The following is a 24,641-nucleotide window of genomic DNA, read 5'->3' on the forward strand; positions in this document are numbered from 1 at the left end:
TAATTCGGTCTTTTTAAGAGCTTCCTTTAAGATTGAATTACAAAAATTGCCACAGTGGATAAATTACACCAAATTAAAAGTTTAAAAAGGTAAAACTGAGTGTCTTTGAAATTTAAGTATGTTACGTAGTTTATGATTTTTTTGTGAAGTTTTTTAAAATATTTAAATAATATGAAATTATGTTGACGTCGGATAAAGCAAATGTTTTGACGATGAAATGATTCGAAATCCATTTCACAGAGCAGCTCATGGCACTGCAACTTTAACACAAGCTATGTTTGGGGAGAGCCAGGCCCGGCACTGTAGCTGGAACGGCATTGTTCCAGCTACAGTGCCAACTGACACGTGGCGTCAAAAATTAATTTTTTATCTTAATTTTTTTTTTTAAAAAATCAAAATATTAAAAAAAAAAAAAAAAAGGGGTGGGGAACGCTGGGGGTGGTTCCAGCCACCCCTTGGCCAAAATGGGGTGGCCGGACCACCCCATTTTTGGCCAAGGGGTGGTTATTTTTTTTTTTTTTAATATTTTGATTTAAAAAAAAATAATAATAATAATAATTTTTGACGCCACGTGTCAGTTGGCACCGTAGCTGGAACGGTGCTGTTCCAGTTACAGTGCCGGGCCTGGCTCTCCCCAAACATAGCTACAGAGTCTCTGAAAGTTGTGAGGGAGAGAGATAAGAATGGCTTACAAAGCCTTAGACAGCATCAGGAGGTCGGACATCGAAGGGCTGGGGATTCCGGCGGAGCTCGCAGAAGGTCTCCATGAAAGGCTCACCGAAATCGTCCGAACTTACGGACCTGCCACTCCCGACACGTGGCGGAATATCTCCAAGCGCCTGCTCACCCCGGACTTGCCCTTCTCCTTCCACCAGATGATGTACTACGGTTGCTACAGGGATTACGGCTCTGACCCGCCCGCTTGGATACCCGACCCGTATGCTCTCCTAATGCTTAATTATTACTCATTAAGCTCTGTTTGTTTTCGCTGAAAATTGTTATGGAAAACTTTTCAGAGGAATTGAGATTTACTTGATTGTGTTGGCGCGTTTTGAAACCAATTTAATGAAAAATCGTCAAGTTCTTAATCTTAGCCATGTATCATCTTTGCATTTGTGAAGCTTCTCATCTTAGCAAGCACCACCGTGTTTCTTTTATGTCAAGAGTTGTTAGCAGGGTTTCTAGTCCTTTTGAGTTAGTTCATTATGATGTATGGGGACCAATTCATGGAGCTTCTAATAAATTTCACTATTTTGTGACCTTTGTGGATGATTTTTCTTGTATGAAGTGGTTATTTTTAATGAAAAATCGTTTTCAATTATTTTCCCCCTTTTCAATCTTTAGTAATACCATTAAAACTCATTCTGGTTACAAAATTCGTATCTTGTGTTGTGATAATGCACAAGGAATATAGCTTTAGTTCTTTTGCATCTTATCTTTCTGAGAAAGACATTATCTATCAAACCTCTTGCGTTCACACTCCACAACAAAATGGTGTGCCTAAACGCAAGAATTGTCATTTATTAGATGTTACGCCTGCTCACTTATTTTGTATGCATGTCCCCCAAACAATTTTGGATTGATATTGTTCTTACTGTTTGCTTTCTCATTATTCGGATGCTTTCCTCTGTCTTAGAGGGTGTCTCTCTTCATTCTCTCTTATTTTCTCTTACATCGGGTGATAGGTCCCAAGTACAGAATAGAAACACAACTAATATTTAATACAATAGAAAGATAATACATGTTACAAATCTCCACTTATGGCTGGAGTTCTACCACAATACAAATACATAAACACACCTTACGTACTGATACCCCTAGTCGGTCCCAATTAGAGTCACACGATAAAATAGAACTATATTAAGGATAAAACTCCACTTCAGGTGAGAGTTGGAACCACATACACAAGACAATAGAAATTCACCACGCTCATAACATAACACATACCCTTAAATACTCTACCACTAATAGTTACCTAAACTCCCATGATAACATGTCTTAACACTATAACACGTCTCACACTACAACATGTAACTAAACTAACTCCTATTATAAGATAACACCACTAACTCCACGCCTGCCCCTATTAACCAAGCCACGTTGCCACATCATGGGTAATTAACATACATACGTGGCTTATCATTGGGAAGTAGTCACCCGTATCATTCGATATCTAAAGAGAGCTCTTGGGCTTGGGATACTGTTTAGACCAAATGGACATTGTTTTACTGATGTAGATTAGGCAAATTCTCCATCAGATAGATGGTCTATGACAGGATATTATACATTCTTGGGCAGAAATTTAGTTAGTTGGAAGATTAAGAAATAGATGGTGGTGATGTGATCCAGTGCCGAAGCAGAGTACAAGGAAATGGCTCATACCACTAGTGAATTGACATGGTTACAACATTTTCTTCAAGAGATTGAACTTTCAGCTCCTCCTATCCCATTGTTTTGTGATAACCAAGCTATGTTACATATTGCACCTAACCCAGTTTACCATGAAATAACCAAGAACATTGAGGTTGATTGTCATTTCATTTGAGACAATATACTCAATGGCGATATATTTGCACCATTCATGTGGTCATGGGACTAGTTAGTTGACAATTGATGTGTACAAAATCTTTGGGCCGTAATCGGTTAGAGTTTATTTGTTCTAAGTTGGGTTTATATGATATATATGCTCTAGCTTGAGGGGAAGTGTTGGAAGAATGTGTTGGGATTTTGTTATATGGACATATGGTAAGTTTGGTGTACATGGGCATTTTATTCAGCCTGATATATTTTTCAACATATATAATAAAATCTGTGAGGTAGGCTATGTGTCATTGACACGACGCTCCTCTTTCTCTCGATATTTTCTCATGCGAACTGATCCTTCCAGCAGCAGAGAGAAATCCCTTCTCTTGGGTAGTGTGCAACGTGATGGGCAGGTGAGAAATAGGACATTTGCTGAAAATGAAAAATTTGTCTGGTTACTCTCACTTCGTCTTAGTTCCTGAAATGTGTAAGTTACCGAAGAAGGGATTTAGATTCTCCAAGGTGCAGTATTCGCCGAAAGTACGGGAGGGAGAGTGATTAGTCAAGGCTCAAGAAACTAAGATGAGGTTTAGTCAACTGATCAGCAGCATACCGCCTCTTTCTCAAGATTTCCCAAGGCCCATTGATTGTGCCAAGCCACACAATGCATGGTCCTGGTCTGATGATAGAGTTGCTGGGTCATGTCCTAGCCTTTCAAACGACAAATTTCCCTTCTTCCCCCGTTAGACAACTCATGAGCTAAGTTATGGTTGAAGAAAAACCAGTCAAGAGCTGAAATAAGCCATGGGTAGTTGGATGTTTGCAAAAAATTTCTGTTTTGGTGCAAACCGCATGAACCTGTGTGTGTTGCCATGTTTATAAATGACATTGCAGAAGCTTGAAGGATAAGACAGAAGAATCAACGTCTTCTGATTGTGTGTTTGACAAAGTGTCTGAGCAAAAAATTCAAATTGTATTTGATTCAAAAAGTGATTAAACAAACGTGTTCTACAATACATATTACAAGACTTGAAACCTCAGAAGGCAAGTAAACTCTCTAAAGAAAGACGATCCAACAAAGTTCACAAATTCTAATCTAATAAGTTAATCATGCTGAAATTGGAATAAAATTTGGATGGAAATCAGGTAGGGACTTTTCGCTGCTTGAAGATTTCTTTCCCTTTTAAACCAGCTGTTGTAGATCGCTTGAGTAGAAGCTCAAGGGTGTTTTTTAGGGTTTGGAGCTTGAGCAGAGCACATTGTCCAGCTGTCACTCGAGCAGAGCATTTAGCTTCGGCTCCCCTCAAGCGCCCATCAAGCAGAGTCTGCTCCTGCTCATACCATTGCTCGATTGATGGGCGCTCAAGCGGTGCAAAGAGTTTGAGAATCAATGTCTTCTGATCGCGTGTTTGACAAAGAGTTTGAGAGAGAACTTCAAATTGTATTTGATTCAAAAACTGATTAAACAAATGTGTTCTGTAGTACATACTACAAGACTTCAAACATTAGAAGGCAAGCAAACTTTCTAAAGAAGGAAAACTCAACAAAATCAACAAATTCTAATCTTGTAAGGAAGTTAATCGGGCTGAAATTGGGATAAAATATGGATGGAAAACGAGTGGGGTCTTTTGGTTGCATGGAGATTCTTTCCTTTTTAAACCAGCTGCTAAAGACCGCTCGAGTAGAAGCTCAAGTGGTGTTTTCTTGGTTGCTTCACTTGTGCGGCCCTTGAGCAGTGCTCGAGGAGAGCACACTGTCTGGCACATTGTCTGCTCCAGCTTGCAACACCACTCGAGCGCCCATTGAGCGGTGCAAAGAGTCTGACACTCAATGTCTTTTGATTGTGTGTTTGACAAAGAGTCTGTTAAAACATCTCAAATTGTACTTGATTCAAAAACTGATTAAACTAACTTGTTCTGCAGTACCTATTACAAGACTTAAAACCCCGAAAGGCAATTGAACTTTCTAAAGAAAGACGACTTAATAAAATCAACTAATTCTAATCTAATAAGGAAGTTAATCATGCTGAAATTGGATGGAAATCATGTGGTGACTTTTGGCCTCCGTCCACTCAAGTAGAAGCTCAAGCGATGTTTTCCATGTTGCTCTACTTGAGTGCCCCTCGAGTGGAGCACACAGTTTGCCTGCCGTTCTCGCGGAGCATTTTGCTTCGACTCCACTCGCCCATCAAGTGGGCCTCGAGTGGAGCACATTTTCTACTCCAGGTCGCGCTAGCGCTTGATTGCCCATTGAACAGTACAATCTGTCTGCAATGAATGAAGGCTGCCGCTCGAGCGTGGACTGTCCTACATCAATAGGACGTGCTGCAGCTTTGACTTTCTAGGGAAGAAGATGACTTGGTCTCTTTAGGCTGGATTGGGTTACATTCTTCCCTTTGCAAATTTACACTTCAATTGGGCCCTTTTGGGTGGAGCTCTATATTGACCAAATAGAATAAAAGACCTTGAAATGAGCTGATGTGAACTTACTGGATGTCCAACACGTGTGTGTTGGTCATGTAAGCTTCCCTTTGCTGCTAGGCCTTTATGGGTTATTCATTATAGGTGTTGGTTCACTGCTGGGTAGTTGAGGTTGACCAAATAGAATAAAAGACGTTGAAATGAGCTGATGTGGACTTACTTGATGTCCAACATGTGTGTGTTGGTCATGGAAGCTCCCCTTTGCTGCTAGGCCTCTATGGGTTATTCATTATAGGTGCTGGTTTACTGCTGGGCAGCTGAAGAATATTTGCCTCTTCCATTAAATGAGATCTTGCCACATGGATTGAGAGCAAAAAATCAGCCCTCAACTAAGGCTTATATGTGGGTGGTCAATTGTTAAAATGTATATGTATACGTGACATGTATAATTGTTATTGATATTTCTAGTGAGAAACAAATTTTATGGGTCTAGAGTTCCTTATATACTTGCATCACCAGGGAAAATGCGATCTTAACAAATATTGGCCAGCTATTAGAGAGGCGGGGAAAAGAGTTTTTGGGTTCAAAATATAAGGATCCCATGTCAAGCTTCTCTGACTTCCAGGAATTTTCAGTCTCAAACCCTGAGGTAGTCGTAATATCATATCAAGGTTGTCTTCATGTATTACTTTTAAGTTTTGTATAATTTGGATGGTAAGCCTTTTCATATATCTGGCTTCTTGTCTGTTTTTTGTTAGGTTTATTGGAAAGCTCTACTGGATGAAATGAGCATATCCTTTTCTGTAGCCCCCCGATGCATCTTATGTGAGAGTCCATTTGGAGAAAGCCATTCATCTTACCCAGGAGGTCAGTGGCTTCCTGGAGCTTTTGTGAATCCGGCTAGGAATTGCTTGAGTTTAAACTGCAAGAGAGGTTTAGATGATATGGTGGTAATATGGCGTGATGAAGGGGATGATGATCTTCCTTTACACAGGATGACACTCCGGGAATTTTGTGCGGAGGTTTGGTAAGCTACTTTTCATCCAATTCTGTTTGTCTTCTTGAAGTCTCTTCTAATATGTTACAATTAGGTGGCATTGCTAATTTGATTCTCTTGAACATGTATTTGATGCTACAGTATTTGTATGGCTTTTAATATATATAGTTTTTTGCATGCAAACTATTGTGTAGTGCATAAATATATGCTTTCAGATTTGTTCAGATAAACTTATTATGTATCATATGGAATCATATGATTTCATTGTAATAGCCTCTTCTTGCAGCCTAGCGGCATGCAATTTGTCTATGTAGGTGGTTTTTGTGGTTTTATTTCTATCTAAGGTCCCATTAGTATTTTTCTACAACAATATATATATTTTTTTTTGTCTATTTTTTGGTCAGTCAGATGTGAAACTGTCAGGATTACTGTTGAGACACTTATTAACCCTAGTAGTAACTTGATTCAAAGCCTGCTAAGAACAAAAAATGATCAGTAGTGACAGACCGCGAGATGGGGAGTGTGGCGGTCGTGCCACCTCCGATGCCTGAGTGAGAGTTTGATTATGACAAGAATAATAAAATAAGGAAATAATGAGCAATAATAACTGAGAATAATGAGAGTAAGAGAATGAGTACATATCTGTATCATAAGATGACTCCTCCTTTTATAGAGGCTGTGAGTGGGTGAACTCTAGTGGGACTCTCGCTTGACTCCCTTGATTCATGGGAGTGGTTGAAACCGATATTATCCTTTGAGATAATATGGGAGATTTAAGTGGATAGGATATTATGTATTTAAACTCCTTTTGGGAGATATTTAGTTGATTGCTGTCTGATTTGAGTTGCAACTCCCAGGTTGGGTCGTTTGGAGAGTGATCATGCTCCCTTGATTATAGGGGTACGTGATTCTGCATGCAACCATTTCGATATGGTGCATATCCGCATGCTTGAGTGCAGACCTAATACGATAGAGTTATCGTGTTAGGATTTCCTGGGCTTTGGGCTTTAATGCTTTGTTGTCTTGGCAAGCCATGAGCCTCTTATTCGAAGTGGGCCTGTTGGTTTGGGCTTCGGGATATATTTTGTATCAACAGTACCCCACCATTCCGTGCGGTCACTATAGTGGCCTAATGGTAATAAATGGATTTCTATCTTTTCTCAGGCTCACTATGGCAAAATTGGGCTTTCGAAACTTTCCGCCCATCTTATCTCTCCAATTTACTTTGGTGCCCCCCCTCTTTTTTTCAATCATCCACAAACGCCACGTTTTGAGGTGTGGCATGCTTTTTCTTGAGGAACGTGACCATGGCCATAATGACAAACTATGGCGCACGTTTTCTGTCACCTGTGATTGACGCATGTCGACGCAAGGTTTGCTGGTATTCGGGCGATTGTGAGGCGATGGTACGTCTTCCCTGCCATCGTTTTCTCCAAGATACTTTCTAAATTATTTTGAGGGTCGCTCGAACCCTTTGGAGACATGTGGCAGGTTTTAGCGTGCGAGTGGATAAAAACGTTCCATCCAGCGGCGTTCCTTTTGAGATGTTTTTAAGTCTGCCGTGAAACACTTAAACTTCTGGTCGACACTTGGCAAAGTAGGTTGCAATATTAATTGCGGGGACGTCTTAAAACTAGGGTTGTTTCTCTTCTTTCTTTAATGCCGTCAAGTATCTTGCTCTCCCTTCGCTTCAAATTTGTCTTTCTTCTTCTTTTATGCTCCTTGTTTTGCGATGGAATTCAGTGGAGCTACTCTTCGTTCCCGACTCAGATCTTCAGACTTGGAGGTTTGCAAGGAAGTATATAAGTTTCTCGAAGGTGTCCGAATCTGAGTCCCTACCGTCGGCGAAGGTGCCACCGGTCCAAAAAATGGAGACGAGATCTGTTTATCGCTTCAAATTCTGGAAGCCGGTTTCAAATTACCGGTTCCCTGGGTGATTAGGGAGATTTTGCACATACTAAACTTGGAGATTTTGCACACTAAAACCTGCCATGTGTCCCCTCAAAATAATTTAAAAAGTATCTTGGAGAAAACGATGGCAGGAAAGACGTACCATCGCCTCATAATCGCCCGAATACAAGCAAACCCTAGGTTGACACGCGTCAACCGTAGGTGATAGAAAACGTGCGCCGTATTTTGTCATTATGGCCATGGTCACGTTCCTCAAGAAAATGCGTGCCACGCCTCAAGACGTGGTGTTTGTGGATGATTGAAAAGAAGAGGGTGGGCGCCAAAGTAAATTGGAGAGATAAGATGGGCGGAAAGTTTCGAAAGCCCAATTTTGCCATAGTGAGCCTGAGAAAAGATAGAAATCCATTTATTCTCATTAGGCCACTATAGTGACCTCAGGGAATGGTGGGGTACTGTTGATACAAAATATGTCCCAAAGCCCAAACCAAAAGGCCCACTTCGAATAAGAGGCCCATGGCTCGCCAGGACGTCAAAGCATTAAAGCCCAAAGCCCAGGAAATCCTAACACGATCACTCTATCATATTAGGTCCGCACTCAAGCATGCTTGCATGTAGAATCATGTACCCTTATAATCAATGGAGCATGATCACTCTCCAAACGACCCAATCTGGGAGTTACAACCCAAATCAGACAGCAATAAACTAAATATCTCCCAAAAGGAGTCTAAATACATAATATCCTATCTCTTTAAGTCTCCCATATTATCTCAAAGGATAATATCGGTTTCAACCACTCCCACGAATTATGGGAGTCAAGTGAGAGTCCCACTAGAGTTCACCCACTCAGAGCCTCTATAAAAGGAGGAGTCATCTTATGATACAGATACATACTCATTCTCTTACTTTTATTATTCTCAATTACTATTGCTCATTATTTCCTTATTTTATTACTCTTGTCATAATCAAACTCTCATTCAGGCATCAAAGGTGGCACGAGCCAGAAAACGTCAATTAACACGATGCTGACAATCACGAAACTAAAGAGGTTCCCACAGACTGCGCCAACTGTTGAGACAGTTATCAACCCTGGTAGCAACTTGATTCGAAGCCTGCTAAGAACAAAAAATGATTAGTAGTGACGGACCACGAGATAGGGGGTGTGGCTGTCGTGCCACCTCCAATGCTTGAGTGAGAGTTTGATTATGACAAGAGTAATCAAATAATGAGCAATAATAACTGAGACTAATAAGAGTAAGAGAATGAGTACGTATCTTTATCATAAGATGACTCATCCTTTTATAGAGGCTGTGAGTGGGTGAACTCTAGTGGGACTCTCACTTGACTTCCTTGATTCATGGGAGTGGTTGAAACCGATATTATCCTTTGAGATAATATGAGAGATTTAAGTAGATAGGATATTATGTATTTAGACTTCTTTTAGGAGATATTTAGTTGATTGCTGTCTGATTTGGGTTGTAACTCCTAGATTGGGTCATTTGAAGAGTGATTATAGGGGTACGTGATTCTGCATGCAACCTTTTTGATATGGTGCATATCCGCATGCTTGAGTGCGGACCTAATACGATAGAGTGATCGTGTTAGGATTTCCTAGGCTTTGGGCTTTAATGCTTTGGTGTCCTGGCGAGCCATGGGCCTCTTATTCGAAGTGGGCCTTTTGGTTTGGGCTTCGGGATATATTTTGTTTCAACAATTACCAATATACTATTGTTAATTTTTGTTTTGTAATGATGCTTTTCTAGGAGATTCTTACCCTGCCCTCGCATCCGATTTTTGCTATCCTTGGAGTTTGGATAGTATTACCTGTGATGGTATTGGGGTTCTGTTCCAAATTTGGCGTTGAAAAGTATATGAAGGTCACTTTTTTTGTAACAATATGAAGGTCACTTTAATTTCAATAACAGGTGTTGATTCAAATAATGCCATGTTGCTTTTGTGGAAACTTGGATGATAATTAACATCACCAAACATACAACTTGATTATCTTGTGGCATGGTTGCTTTAAGCATGCTTTGATTAGGTAATTCTGAAAGCTTATATTTATCCATAGTTATGAAGTTTGTCAAGTTATGTAAATATATATTCCTCTAGTTAATGAGCTTTAAGTGTTTGAATGAAAGATTTCTGGCTTTGGGAATATTTAACTAGAGTACGTCAGAAGGTTTAGATGGTTAACTTCCATTTTCAAATTCTTCCATATCTACTCCATGGAAGAGTAGTGTTTTACTATTATGAGGTTTTGACATATTTTCATTTTATTTACCTTCAGCCTTAATCTTGTTCCAAGTTCTGATAAATTTGATCCTCGTGCTGCAAATGTCTTTCTTGGTAACTCAAGTCCGCTCTCTTTCTCTCTTTCTCTCTCGCTAACTCAAGTCCGATCTCGCCAGCAAGGTAGCTTTCTGCCCTAGCGGCGGCGCTGTTTAGGCACTGTGCGCTAGGCTCTGGTCAGCCGCTATGGAACGGCGCTTCTCCATAGAAGCGAAATCCTTTTGCCTGTCAGCGAAGGAAGGGTGTCCTGATCTTCGGTTGGAGGAAAAGAGAAAAGGGTTCGTAGGGGTAATTTTCGTGAGCCAACCTTGTGCTTCATGGATGGTGGATATGGTCGAGGAGGCGAGTCAATCTCTGTTGAAGGTTGATATCGCCAAGTCATACCGTGAGGGCGACAAGGCTTTGATGGTGCATGGGGGTGTTAATAAGGCAGGTAGTTTCCTGGAGGTGGCCGTCTTTGCTGAGGGAGGTCGTAAAGGAATCATTTGGCTACCTGCGGGCCGTGGAGGGAGGGGATGGCGTCGGTTTGCAAATGAATTGCGGAGGTTGTTGGGTCCAACAGCCTCTACGCATCATGTTCCGGGGACGCAGCTCAAGCTTGGTTTGGGAGAATCCTTCTCTGGATGTCACCCTGGGCGCTCCTTTGCGGAGGTTCTTCGACTGGCGGCTGGTTCTGAGGAGCCTTTCGTTGGGAGGAGGGTTAGATCTTCGCAACACATTGATCTCTTCCGGGTGAAAGACTCTTTCGAGACCGGGTACGGTGAGTATGAGTCGCGGGTGAGGGTGGACTGGGTGGAGTTGGAGTCGCCGGATTCTGCTAATCTGGCTACATGTTTCAGCCCGACGGCGGATCTTACGAAGAAGAAGAAAAAGAACAATAAGACGTTGCTAGGTTTTTTGCGTTCTGTTTTGGGCCGGGTCCTAGCTGGGTTAGTTAAAGAACTTTTAGGTGGGCTGGGTGTTCGCGAGTTTGGGTCTTTCCTTAAGCCCAAACACGCTTGGTATTTCAAGACAGCTTGGCGCAGGGGATTGAAGCGTCGTGGTAAGTTTTTGCCTAAATCGCAACTATGTGGTTCTGCCTCGCCGGGAGAGATTGATGTTCCGGCCGATCGTAGGGAAGCGTGCGAATCTGAGGTTTTTGCGCCGGTCGCCGGTGGTCTCGCCGGGGTCTCTAGTGATGATTCCAAGCTTGCGTTGGTGGGGCTGTCGTTGGCGGAGGTGCATCCGGAGTCAAATCAACTGGTTTGTGCGGCAGGGTCTGTTTCTCTTGGAACGGCGATGGTCCCTGCTTTTCCGACGAAGGCTGCTCTGTTGCCGGAGAATACCCAGAACTGGTTGTTGACTCCGGTGAGTACCCAGGTCTCTCCTTTATCTCCGGTGGTGGTCTCTGCTCCTCCGGTGGGAGCTGGTTCTGTTCCGGCGAAGGAGGTTGAACCCGTTAAGACTGCTCCGGCGAAAGGATTGCTACGTCGGGGGTTTTTAGGGTCTAGAATTGTCTCCTCTTCCTCTCTGCCTGGGATGAAGGAGGCTTCGTCGTCGTTAAAGGGCTCTAAGGTTGTAGTCGAAGATTCACTGACCTGTTCTATCTCGGGAAAGCATGCGGCTGAGCTGGGTTTGAGATTAAGCGAACCTTTTCCTCGAATGTCGGAGAGCGGTGCTCCGATTTATTCCTCTGTTTCCAAATCTCAAATAGGGTATGCCCGGAGGGTGAAGGAGAAGCTTGCCAAGCAGTTGCAGAAGAACAAGGAGCTGTTTGCCGACGTTGTAGCGGAACCCTCCGAGAAGGGGGCAGGGAACTATTCGGAGGTGGTTATAGATGCGGCGAATTTCGCCTCCAGTGTGGGATTGTCTAATGGTGAAGGAGGTGATGAGAAGAGTCTTTTGAATCTCTTTTCGAATATTGAAGGGCAGCGGGAACCCTTTACCTCTAAGGCAAAAGGGAAGCGAGAAATCAAGAATTTAGAATGCTCCATCAACTATGAGGTTAGAGAGAGACTTTCTCCGAAGCGGTACTATCGCCGTCGGGGTTGTGTTGGAACCAAAGATGCATTCTCCTTTCCTCCAGAGGTGCATTAGGGTTCTGGTTTTTTTAGGGCTGGTGGTGGGTTCTGTGGGCTTCAGTGTTTGGGTTTTTTGGGTTCTTGCTTTGGTTTTTTCGCTTGGTGGTGGTTATAGTTGGGTTGGGTTTCTTTGGGGTCTGTTTTTTGGGGTTTTTTGGGCTACCTATGTATACTTCTTTTGTGTACTTAGAGGCGCATTGCGCTTTTTTTGATATATACAATTTACTTATCAAAAAAAAAAATTTACCTTCAGCCTTTCTATCCCTGAATATTTTTAACTCAAACATTATGTTGGCACTGTAATTTCAGGTTAGTTGCCCACGCAATCAAAACACTGGGCTTGGACAAAGGATCTGCAATTGCAATTGATATGCCAATGGATGTCAATTCTGTGGTTATCTACCTAGCTATCGTTCTTGCAGGCTATTTAGTTGTGTCCATAGCTGATAGTTTTGCTGCAGTTGAAATATCAACCAGGCTGAAAATATCAGAAGCAAAAGCCATTTTTACTCAGGTTATTTCTCTTTTTTCTTTTCCTTTTGGATGGACATGCAACATTTTATCTTGATTTTTTTTTTTGTTTTTGTGTATTTGTCTATGCTGCACAATATAAAAGATCATACTTATGGAACTTTATGCCCTTATTCCATTTTCAAATGAGTATTTTACTTGAAGAATTTCTCTGCTACTCAAGGCACTATATTTATGCATTTTGCATTATGATATTGCAGAGTTCAGTAAGATGACATGCTTAAGGGTTATTCCACTTATCACTCCATGATAAAGAATGAATCTCTTGTTGAACTGCTGCTTCTTTTCTTTCTAATCTGTAAGATTTATAGCTTCTACGAGCTTGTTGCTTAGTTCAACAGGTTAAAATTAGTTTTTATAACTTGGGACTTTAGGTTATTGCATCCTACCCCAATTAAGTGTGTTTCACTTGCGTAGTTGTCATCTTTCTTCAGACTGTTTTTTCTTTTCATCAGGATTTTATTATTCGTGGTGACAAAAGTCTACCATTGTACAGGTGAATTTGTTATTTTCCTTACCTTATGGGCAAACTTTTCTTTTTACTATTTGCTTTTCCATGACAACTTAGCTAACACTGTATTTTCTGTCCTGCAGTAGAATTGTAGAGGCTCAGTCACCTATGGCAATTGTTATTCCCTCGAGAGGTTCTAGCTTTAGCATGAGATTGCGGGATGGTGACATATCTTGGCATGATTTTCTAGGAAGAGTCGAAGATCTCAGGTATGCACTTCATATTGATATCTGATTCTGCTATCTTTTTAACCTATAATTTTATCTCCATGATCATTTCCATCCCCTATCAACCATACTTATGAAGCACATATTGCTTGTACTTGAGCATAATTCTTTTGTCTTGAAGTATTATAATACTACTTGCCTTACAGTTTGGATAGGGAAAATTTTATACATATACATCATTTAAGAAACTGTAGCATATTATTTTGATACTTGAACCAGGATGAGTCTGGATGACACAGGACACTTGAATGAATTGCGGTTTTGTGCCATACTTTTTTTTCTCTCCTTTCACTAGGCATAAAATCTAGATATCTAAATGAAAACAAAAAGGAATTTTGGTCATATGTGGAATATTGATGTGCTGAATCCAACACTACAAGCTATCATGTTCCTTGTAATATTCTTACCTGGGATAGGAGAAGGTTATTGAAGTGATGTTGAGCTTTATAGATTTGAAATAGACATGAAAATTTTGAGTTCTGAAGTCCTGTCCCACTTTGTATAGAAGGCAAAACAAAGGAGAACCCATCCTGTACATTGAGATACTAAAAGCAATCTTGAATACTTGCCTTTTCAAGTAGCTTTCTTGAAACTATGTGAGTTAGTAGTTGCTAACTCTGGGCACATAAATTGTAAGATGTTATAAGTTAGGTTAATATGTAGAAGACTTGGTAGCAACAATTTCTTGTTCCCTTCTCCATTAATTGTTTAGCCAACCAGTTTAACTTTTGGATATTAATGTACTAGATATGTTCCACATCGTAATTGTCATCTTTTTTTTTTTTTTTTCTAAAAATTTTTTTTTTATTCATGTTTCACATCAAAATATGCAGGGAACGTGAATTTGCTGCAGTAGAACAATCAGTAGAAGCATTTACAAACATCCTTTTCTCATCTGGAACTACAGGTAACTTAAAATTCAAGCTAATCCTCACAAAGCTTTATTTATCTTTTCATTTCATTTTTAATATTGCAAAGTTACTTTTCTGGAAGGACCAATAGTTTACTTTCGAAAATTCTAAGATTTCAAATTTAATCTGAGTGCCAATCGTCATACTTCTTAAAATAAGAGTCAAAAGTTGGTTCCGTAACTTGAAAATATTATGAACATTTAGATAGTCAAAATTTCTTGATGGTTCATAGCTGAGAGGCATTTTTTCATACTGGATGTCATCACCTCCAAGCAAGTGCCTGACATGATCTCTTGATTAGCGGAGTATCATAAATATATGGTACTGTTATCTTTGACTTATTCTGGGAATCTTGACTGCAATTAATCTTGATTAATTACTTTTTAGGTTGGGCATACATCAGAAAGGAATGAATGGTTAGTATATAAGATTTGGTAGAGAAAATATGAAAAGGAATTTGTTGGAGTAACTTTAATATGAATGATTTCTGAAGTTGTGGCAAATATTCTCTGAAGTTCTGGAGATTTCCACCAGTTGCTTGTAATCTGATGGACATGGTCGTTTGTTGATGTAAGTTTGCTCCTGTCTCAAGTGGGTTTTCTGCGAATTTATTGATGATTTGTTTAGCTGCCTGTCTTTGACTTGTGGCATTTGATATTCTTGGTACAATTCATGCCTTTTGGGCTACTGAATGTTATCAGTGGAATCCAAGGATAACAAAGAGTCCTGTTTGTTTCAAAGTGGAAGTGATGTGGAAAGCAGCCGCCATTAATTTTATTTAGGTTTTTATTTCAGTGTATTAATTAAGTTTTATTTAGGAGTTATTTATTTATTTTTGTAATTCCATAAATGAGCATTTGTTGCCCTAGGTTATGTTAGGCAAGAGAATAAAGTTATGTTAGGTAAGGGCGTTCCCTAGGGTTAGGGTTTAGGTCATAGTCTATTTAAGCATCTTTTATTGATGTAATCGGCTTTTTGATGAATTAAAAAATGGTGTGACAGTTTGTTAACTACCCCCCTTGTGTTTCACTTTATTTCGTCTCTTCGTCAACTTAATTTCATCTCTTCTTCAACCCAATTTCTTCTATTTCTTAATTTGTTAATTTTTGCGGATTTGTGCATCAGGAAGGGAAAAACAAAAAACTTAAAAGAACATAAAAGGAAGAGGGGGGAGAGAGGGAGAGAGGGAGAGAAAGAGAAGAAAGGGATAGTGCTATCTATATATGGTGTTGGACAACTTTTAAGGTTGTAGAAACCAAGGAGTGGTATGGGAATGAGAAAAATTTATACAGTAATCACAAGTCTAAAAGATTAATGGTGAAATTGGATGTTAAGGAGTTTGTACGTTCTTAAAGCTGTCACTTGAAACGGCACTTTAGAAGCAAAAAAAAAAAAAGATTAAAAAAAAATGCGATCTTGATAGTGTGGAATAAAGGTTGTGTAGCTCTTCTGGTCATGGCTAATCTAGAGGATTAAGAACTGGAAGGAAATACCTACCATCTGGTTAGTTGGCCCAAGGTTTGTTTCCCTATCTCCGAGGGTGGTTAGGGATTCAGGTCTTGAGAGTGTTCAATCGAGCTCTATTAGGGAAGTTGCTATGGCGCTATGTGCATGAGAGAGAAGCCTGGTGGACAAATGTTTTGGATGCCAAGTATGGTTCTGAGTGGGGTGAGTGGCGTTCCATAGATACATATGGGCCACATGGGGTGGGGCTTTGGAAGTATATTACTAGGGGTGGCTGTTGTTTTCTTGCCACACCAAATTTGATCCGGGAGACGGGTCCAAGATTAGATTTTGGGATGATGTGTGGTGTGGAGCTTCAACTCTCGAGGAAGCTTGATGCGGATTAGCAAGAGCAAGGATTTATTGGGTCTTTTAATTTTAGTTAGTAAGATCTTTGATTTAGGTTTTAATTGTAGCAGGTTAATTTAGCCTTTTAATTTTTATATATTATTTTATTACGGTTGTCTTAAATAGGTAAGCATTAAATGGGCATTGTCCTAGGGTTAGGGTTTAAGTCTTAGTCTATTTAAGCGTCTTTTTCAATTGTAATAAGGAGACCTTATCGTGGTCAATAGATGTTGCCTGCACAAATCGAATGGGGAGTCCGTCGATCATCTTCTCCTACACTGTGAGACTGCTAGTGCATTATGGCATGTTATCTTCAGTTGTTTTGGGTTGTCTTGGGTTATGCCTAATCGTGTGGCAGATTTGTTTGCTTGTTGGTGGACAGGAGGACATCCTAGGAGTGCTATTGTGTGGAAGATGGTTCCCTCTACCATATGTGGTGTTTATGGAGGGAAAGAAATGCGAGTTTCTTTGAGGACCTTGGAGGAGCTCACATCCTTTTTCTTTTTTACTCTTTTCACTTGGACAACTGCTTAGTTAGCTCCGTTAGTGATTAGTTTTTTCGATTTTCTTCTTCTCTTTTCTTCTCCTAATTTGGTGTTCTTTTGTATACGTCCTATGTACTAGGGTTGCGCCCCTTTGTGCCCCTTCGTGCTTTTTGATATATACAACATTACTTATATATATATATAGAAAAAAAAAAAAAAAAAAAAAAAAAAGAAAAAAACTGGGAGGAAAACCCTGTGCTGGATTTGGCTAATTAATGAAGATTCTGACAGAGAAGGTTAGCTATGGGAGTCTCACATTTCCATATAGCCTGAAGAACTCATGCTTGCAATCCATAATCCAATTTCAAACATGAACATGCTTGGAAATACTCTTCCAGCCTAAAGGTCACTATTGATAATGAACCTATTACAATTGCTTGCAATCCATAATCCAATTTCAAAAATGAACATGCATGGAATTACTCTTCCAGCCTAAAGAACTATTGATAATGAACCTTTTACAACTGAAATTTTCAACTGGACCTCCCCTTTGAATATCTTCTTTGCTAAGTAATAAATGTAGAATGGACGCAAAGTTTAGTGTTGAGCCCGCAGAAACAGGTAACTAGTGTTTTCTTCGGTTTTCCCCTTAAAGCACAAGGGAGGGCATTGCTACCAGTTAAGCAAAATTTGGGAGAGGATTGATTCATTTTATAACATACTACACTTTCACTGCCTTCAATACTGGCAACAGGTCATATAGCAGTTATTTCCTGGTGTAGGGGAGCCAAAGGCTATTCCATGGACCAATGCAACTCCTTTCAAAGCTGCTGCAGACGCATGGTGCCACATGGATATTCATAAAGGTGATATTGTCGCTTGGCCTACTAATCTTGGGTGGATGATGGGTCCTTGGCTAATATATGCTTCATTGTTAAATGGGGCTTCTATGGCTTTGTATAATGGGTCTCCCCTTGGTTCTGGATTTGCGAAGTTTGTTCAGGTGAACAATCGTTCTAGTTAATATGCTATTTTTAGTACTTTTTTTCTTTTCTTTGGATTTTTGTACCTCTATTACTTCTCACCCTATGTTACCAAAAACATTGTGTATGTCAAAGTACAGTCGACTCATACTACAACAGTCTAGAGATGTGCAACTTGTTGGAAAATATAAAGAAAATACAGGGAAAATATATGAAGGCAAAAACTAAAAAATAAGTCCTCAAGGCTCGATCGTAAAAACGATATCTTTAGAACGTATTTATCCCCTTTCACTATATGACAAAATAGTTCCCAGAATACAATGAAGCCTAAATGTTGCTCTAGAATAACAAGAAATCACTCTTATGGAGAATTGCACAAAAGAAATTGTTGAAGACAAAAAAGAAGCTATATGCTTGTGTGTCTTTGCATATGACCCAAGGGTCATATTTATGGTAATTTTGGACACATCCAATGGTCCAAAATCTTTTGATCCAGTGGTCACAAATTGTAACCACCAAATCCAACTTAATAGACACCTTAATAGCATATTAATGTCTTTTGTAACCACCTAAACCTTAAATATCATATTTATCTCTTTTGAAATTTAAAAATTTGAAAGGTGTGTAACTCTTTCAGTTAAATGAACATTAACCTCAAAATGAGCTTGTAATTCTGTGTTTGCCTCTGTAACAAAATGATCACTCCATACAAATTACGGTAATTTTCCTGACATAGGCCTTTGAAATTACGGTCATTCTTCTTCTTCTTCTTCCACTTCTTCTGTTGTGCTTCAGTGTGTTTGGAGAGCTTTTTTTCCTTGTCTGTGCCTTTACCAATTCTTTTATCTCAAATTCTGCTTCCCATTGTCATGACATGTGTGTGAATCTCCTGGTGTAATAGTAGTTGTTCGTATACTCTTAATTGAGCCAATATTAACTAGATCTTCACCTGTCCATGATCATGAATGCCAAATGTTCAAGCCAGTGACCTTTTGGCCAAATGGTATTTCCACTCCCATAAGCCTGTTTTGGTGGGTGAGGTAGGTGGTTTGAGTCTCCTTGGGTGTTGAATAAATTCACTACAGAAAAAAAGAAAAAGAAAAAAAGCAAATTGCCAAATGTCCAAGTGAGTACTTTTTGACTGCCCCCCAGTCCATTGAAGCAAGATGTGAATGCTGCACCAAGCTTTTAAGGGGTGTAAGAGAGGCAACTTGTACCACTCCTTAGTCTTAACTGTCTATATCGTATATACCTTCAATTTGTTCCTACTTTTGTACCTTAAAACTGCTTCTTTTGACTTCTCCAAAAAATCAAAAACTAATCACACGAGGACTTCGAAAGGAAATTTATGTTACACCTAGGATGTTGAAGTAGCATTTATTGCACCATGTTTAGAGATTCCTGACATTTTTGTGACATGTTTTATTACTAGAGTATTCAAGATTTTATTTTTTCAAATATTTTCTTCAATGGAAATACTCTCACTGTGTCCAGGATGCTAAAGTTACTATGCTTGGCGTAATCCCAAGTATTGTTCGGGCATGGAAAAGTACAAATTGTACAGCTGGCTGTGATTGGTCTGCCATCCGGTAGGTGTAAGTCATAGTTATTACCCTTCACCTTGTTAAAGTAACATGCGTGTGTGTCCAGTTGTGTATTTTATCTGATTGAAAGTAGGATGCATCCTAACTATGGATTTTTCATCCAATTTTGGCTGTTTCAAGTGTTATTTGTTATTTTGAAATCTGGCAGTTGCTTTGGATCCACTGGTGAGGCATCTAATGTTGATGAATACCTATGGCTGATGGGGAGAGCTAACTACAAGCCTGTCATTGAAATTTGTGGTGGTACGGAGATTGGCGGTGGATTTATTAGTGGCTTATTATTGCAGGCTCAGTCATTGGCTGCTTTTAGCACACCAGCTATGGGTTGCCGTTTATTTATCCTTGGCAACAATGGTTACCCCATTGTAAGAACTAAATAACCTTACATTTGAGGGAAAGAAAGGTTAATCTGGCCATAGTTGTCTTGATGAATTTCTTTAATAAATTATGTAATATGCAAGCTAACATTGACTTTCAACCCTTTGAAGGGCTTCTCATTGAGATTTGCCTAACATTTCATTTAAAAATCAACTTGACTAATTTATATTATAATTTATCTGTCTTTCTCAACATATTTTGATATAAGGTACTTGGAATGATCTTTTCATTTTCTTCTACTATAGCCAGAGAATGTACCGGGGATTGGTGAATTGGCACTTTATCCCCTCATGTTTGGGGCTTCTAATACACTGCTGAATGCTGACCACCATGATGTCTACTTTAAGGGAATGCCCTTCTGGAAAGGAAGGGTAAGTAAATTCTTATCTATCTTTTTAATAGTTTGGCATCTGGCTTCTCGAATTTTGCTTTTGAGTTTCCTAATGCAGGTTCTGCGGAGGCATGGGGATGTGTTTGAGCGTACTTCTAGAGGATACTATCATGCGCATGGTCGTGCAGATGATACAATGAATCTTGGAGGTATCAAGGTATGCATTTTGCCTAGTGTAATATGATCCACTTACCTGTGCAATTCCATTGTCATATCTAATTTGACACTTATTTGGATACTTGGGAAAACAATACACATTGATGAACTCAGAAAGTGTGCAGGACAAGTGCATCATGCCTCTGATAAGAGAAATTTTTAAAAGTTACTAGATATGTTTGATAATGCTTTTGAAAAGTGTATTTTGTTTTTGGTTTGAAAGAGTGTTGATGTGATACAAAGGTGACAACACTAACAAGTGTTTTTGGGTGGGTAAGAAGTGTTTTTTTTTTTTTTTTTTTTTTTTTTTTCCTTTTTTTTTTTGGGGGGGGTCCAAATTTGAGAAAATGTTGATACCTGTTTATTTTGAGAAAATACAAGCAGATATAGAGTTAGACTTCTCACTCATTAAAAAAAAAAAAAAAAAAGAAAAAAGAAATTATTATTTTTTTTTAAAAAAAGAGTGGCTACAATGGAGGAGAGGCGTGGTTGTGTGGCACCGATCTAGTTGGGTTGGCTGTGCGGCCACTCCTATTTGGTCAGGTTGGCTGTGCAGTCACCTCTCTTCTCCGCTAAGAGTCGCCACACAACCATTCTTTTTTAAAAAAGATAAAAAATTAAAAATTAAAGTAATAAGCTAGCCCATTACACTTACAAAAATTAAGCACTTGTTTTGTTAAAATATTCCTATAAGAAGGTATGAAACGTTTTCTAAAAAGTATTTTGTGTTCCGACTTGTTTGTTAATGATTTTGAGAAAAATATGATTGCTCCAGAGACATTACCAAACTAGGCCGTTGTTTTCCTTGCAATTTTGTTCTCGAGATAGGAAGGGAGTGAATTGCAGCTGACGCTCACATTAGGTTTGTCTGCGGAACTATACTTCACATGTTACATGTTAAACTATACAAGAACTCACTTCTGCATGATCCGAATATTATGGTTTTTTAAATTTAATATGAAGACTTGCTTTGAGCTTGTTCATTATTTTAAAAAGAAGATCATTCTGTTGTGTAATCTATAGTGGTGTTTTGTTGAGCCTATTTTTCCTTAAAGTATATATATATATATATATATATATATATATATATATATATATATTTTCCTTTTCTTTCTCTGGGTTGTGTTTACATCTAAATTACTGCTTTTGCTAGCATCATGCACAAAGAATGGGTTGCTTGTAAAGTAGTCAAATTGGTTTTTCTCAAATAACTATGGTGCTTACATATCTGCACGAGTGCAGTTTTTTCTTTTCTATCTCTAGAAATAATGATGCTTGACCCACATGTGCATTGTTGTTACATTATATGATATATATTGGTGATCATGTTTTTTCAGACTTTGTTAATGCAATTATATGTGTAGTCTGCTCCAACCACAATTCCCATGGATTTGGGCAGGTGAGTTCTGTTGAAATAGAACGCATTTGTAATGGAGTCGATAAGAAAGTGGTTGAGACAGCTGCCATTGGCGTGCCATCTCCTGGAGGAGGACCCGAGCAGTTGGTAATTGCTGTTGTACTCAAGGATTCAGATAACATGAAGGCAGACTTAAATCAGTTGAAGATATCTTTCAATTCAGCAGTGCAGAAGAAACTAAATCCTTTGTTCAGGGTATTGATGTTTGATGCGCACACGGTTGCTGTTTGTGTCAAAACTTTTTTGCACAGACAACATGCTAACTTGTATACTCAATTGCGTAGGTTTCTTGGGTCTTTCCTCTCTCATCTCTTCCAAGAACAGCAACAAATAAGGTTATGAGAAGGGTTCTGCGGGAGCAGTTTGACCAAAATTCTAGGTTGTGAATGGACGTATGTTATTCTTGATCACCCAATATTCAGATTTGAGAGACATATGTTATTCTTTATCCCATAAATTGTGGTAAAATAAACCCTACTGAGTGATGTTAAATGACAGCCTTATTTATATACTGCATTTTATTTTCTTCATTTTTTGGTGGTTCAAAATCATCAGATTTACTCTCAAAAGCTTCCTGAATAATTGTATTAAGTATTTAAATATTTGATCAGCTTAATGGAAATTATCAATTACAGAGTATTGGAGGGTTTTCTTTATTTTCCAATTTCAGTTTACAAGTCAAATTACCTAGGCCCAAAACAAAAAGTGGAAAGCAAAACAAAGTTTCATATGTTCTTTTTCCTTGTACCTTTGTAGTCCTGCCATTGTGGAAGAACTTTTGGTCAAAATGAAAATTTTAGCACTTGGAAAGTGATTGTAGAATAAAGTAGGATTGAAAAGTCTTTCTAACTCGATTATTAATCGTGAAAGATGCCGTCAAAGTTGATGCAAATTATGCAATGCAATGAATGATATGATATGACATGACGAATTGAATTTAGCTAGAAACATACATCTTTATTCATAATTTGATGTCCTTTTATATACTAAGCTTCTCAACTATTTCTAATCTAATAACGATCAATTAATAATGGTCCTGCAATCGTAATCGAATAATATACTTTATTTCAACAACCTTTTCTTTAAACTGATAAAAACCTGATAAGTGATAAGGTTATAAACATTCCCTGTCCCTTAATTTTGGTCCTTGGACATAATCAAGAGTGGTTCTTTTTTTGTCAAGAGCACCAGCACCTTTTGATTTAGAAATCATACTCTCTATGAATGTGCAAGAGTTGGAACAGCTTTGCGATCCATTCCTTAATTTGTTGTTTTTTTTTTGTCGATGCTCTAATCGGATTCGGATTCACGGCAATTTTATTGTTTAAATTGCTAATGAGAAACTCTGTTTTAAATTTATCTATCTAAGCAAAGAGACGAGTTGTTAGAGATCTGCTCTGACATGCAACTGATTATATAATTATATAAGTTGTAACATCCCCAGCCCGTTAGGGTTAGGTTTGTTAGTCCTTTTTCTTACTCACAAAGATCCATAAGGTTTACCCCAGCCCGTTAGGGTTAGGTTTGTTAGTCCTTTTTCTTACTCACAAAGATCCATAAGGTTTATTAATTTTAAAAGACTAGTATAAAATGAATGCATGAAACTTTAGAATATCACGTCCTTAAAATAAACTGAAATATTTATGCTTAACAAAAATATATCTCGTAAATGATAATAATGTTCCTTATTAAAATAAATTCATCAATCTTTGAAAGAAAACTGTGCCAATGCACTTATTAACTTGACTAATATGAAATCACATGAAATTCCTAAGTACGCCTGCCCCCATTCCAGCCTCCTAATGCAACCTAATCACCACCTGAAACAAGAAACGAAACTGATGAGCCCAAAGGGAGCCCAGTAAGTGAAATCCACAACCATAAGCAGTTTTACTTCTTGTCCCGTTTTGAAAATTAGAACTCATAACTACATATGTTTCAAGTATATTTTTAAGAAAAACAGAAAGCACATAAAATATGTTATCATCAATAAAATTGTTTATAGTCCTTATCTCATACTAGGGCCCATATATACTGTTACCCATGTATACTAGGGTTGTGCGGTCCTTGCGACCTGGGATGAGATACTGTGGCTGCAGCCCCGTCCCCTGGCTAGCCGATTAACGCTGGGTGCACTCAGCATAGCAAAAAATATATGATGGAACCACCTTCTGGAATAGCCTCTTTCAGCAGTTGCGCCTCCATCCTTAGCATTAGAACCAAGCTTCTCTCTTGTTTCTCTTGGGGCCAAAAATACACTCCTCCCTATATGTGCCCTCATTTTATAACACTATTTTCTCACTTCTTGTACTTTCTTTGTAGTTCTCTAGGTACATTTTATGGCAACATGTAGAAGCGTTTATCATTGTTTTCTCAAAATCTCTTATAAACATCATTATTTTCACGAAGTTTCTTTTTCTCAAACTTGTCATGCATGTAGCATAATTCTATAATATAAACAAAATGATCATTTACAGTTTGAAACAAAATTGCATCACAGTAGAGCATGCTATTACTACTATGAGTTGGCTTGCTAATCAATTGAGAATGAACTTATTGAAATATTTAGGTATGCTTCCCAATAAATTCCAGAATTTATCTTGTTACTTGGGATTCATACACATATATTTATATAATATAACTTAATGTACTTTAAATTATTTTGTTTTATAAAAATTACTCTCATTTATTCTATATCATCTATATAGATAGATAAGTATACTTTAACCCTACTGTACACATATATATACTCCGAGATACCACCTATATCTCTATACTTTAAAGTATTCTTCATGTATATGAATATTTATAAATCCTTCAAATCACCATATATATATATATATATATATATATATATATATATGGATGGCAGTGAGCGTTTGTAGATCTACGGCTAGAGTAAAAGAAATACATTAGGAGAACCCTACTTAAGTGCTAACAGAGAAGGCTTGGGTGCAATATGTATGCATGGCACTTGATAATAGTTTATTCCCACA

The 24,641-nt window shown here is 38.6% G+C and overlaps 1 protein-coding gene across 3 annotated transcripts; it reads left to right on the top strand.

Moving 5' to 3' along the window:
• The first annotated feature begins 626 nt into the window (after window positions 1-626).
• Window positions 627-22,175, top strand: LOC132185776 (hexanoyl-CoA synthase). 3 transcript variants are annotated; one of them, XM_059599561.2, is made up of 14 exons: window positions 632-937; window positions 5,463-5,592; window positions 5,702-5,970; window positions 12,510-12,714; window positions 13,187-13,227; window positions 13,326-13,451; window positions 14,303-14,376; window positions 17,499-17,719; window positions 19,194-19,288; window positions 19,452-19,668; window positions 19,927-20,052; window positions 20,131-20,229; window positions 21,628-21,840; window positions 21,930-22,175. In XM_059599561.2, exons 1-14 carry the CDS (start codon window positions 684-686, stop codon window positions 22,029-22,031), a joined length of 2,172 nt encoding a protein of 723 aa, XP_059455544.2. In that variant the 5' UTR covers window positions 632-683; the 3' UTR covers window positions 22,032-22,175. The 3 variants fall into 3 exon arrangements, with proteins under 3 accessions (XP_059455545.2, XP_059455546.2, XP_059455544.2); XM_059599562.2 differs by lacking the exon at window positions 21,930-22,175 and having other exon boundaries at window positions 627-937; window positions 21,593-21,721; XM_059599563.2 differs by lacking the exon at window positions 21,930-22,175 and having other exon boundaries at window positions 627-937; window positions 21,566-21,655.
• Window positions 22,176-24,641: the final 2,466 nt, after the last annotated feature.

Source organism: Corylus avellana, chromosome 7, assembly GCF_965113065.1.
Source record: "Corylus avellana chromosome 7, dhCorAvel1.hap1.2, whole genome shotgun sequence".
In the NCBI taxonomy this organism is placed as follows: domain Eukaryota; kingdom Viridiplantae; phylum Streptophyta; class Magnoliopsida; order Fagales; family Betulaceae; genus Corylus; species Corylus avellana.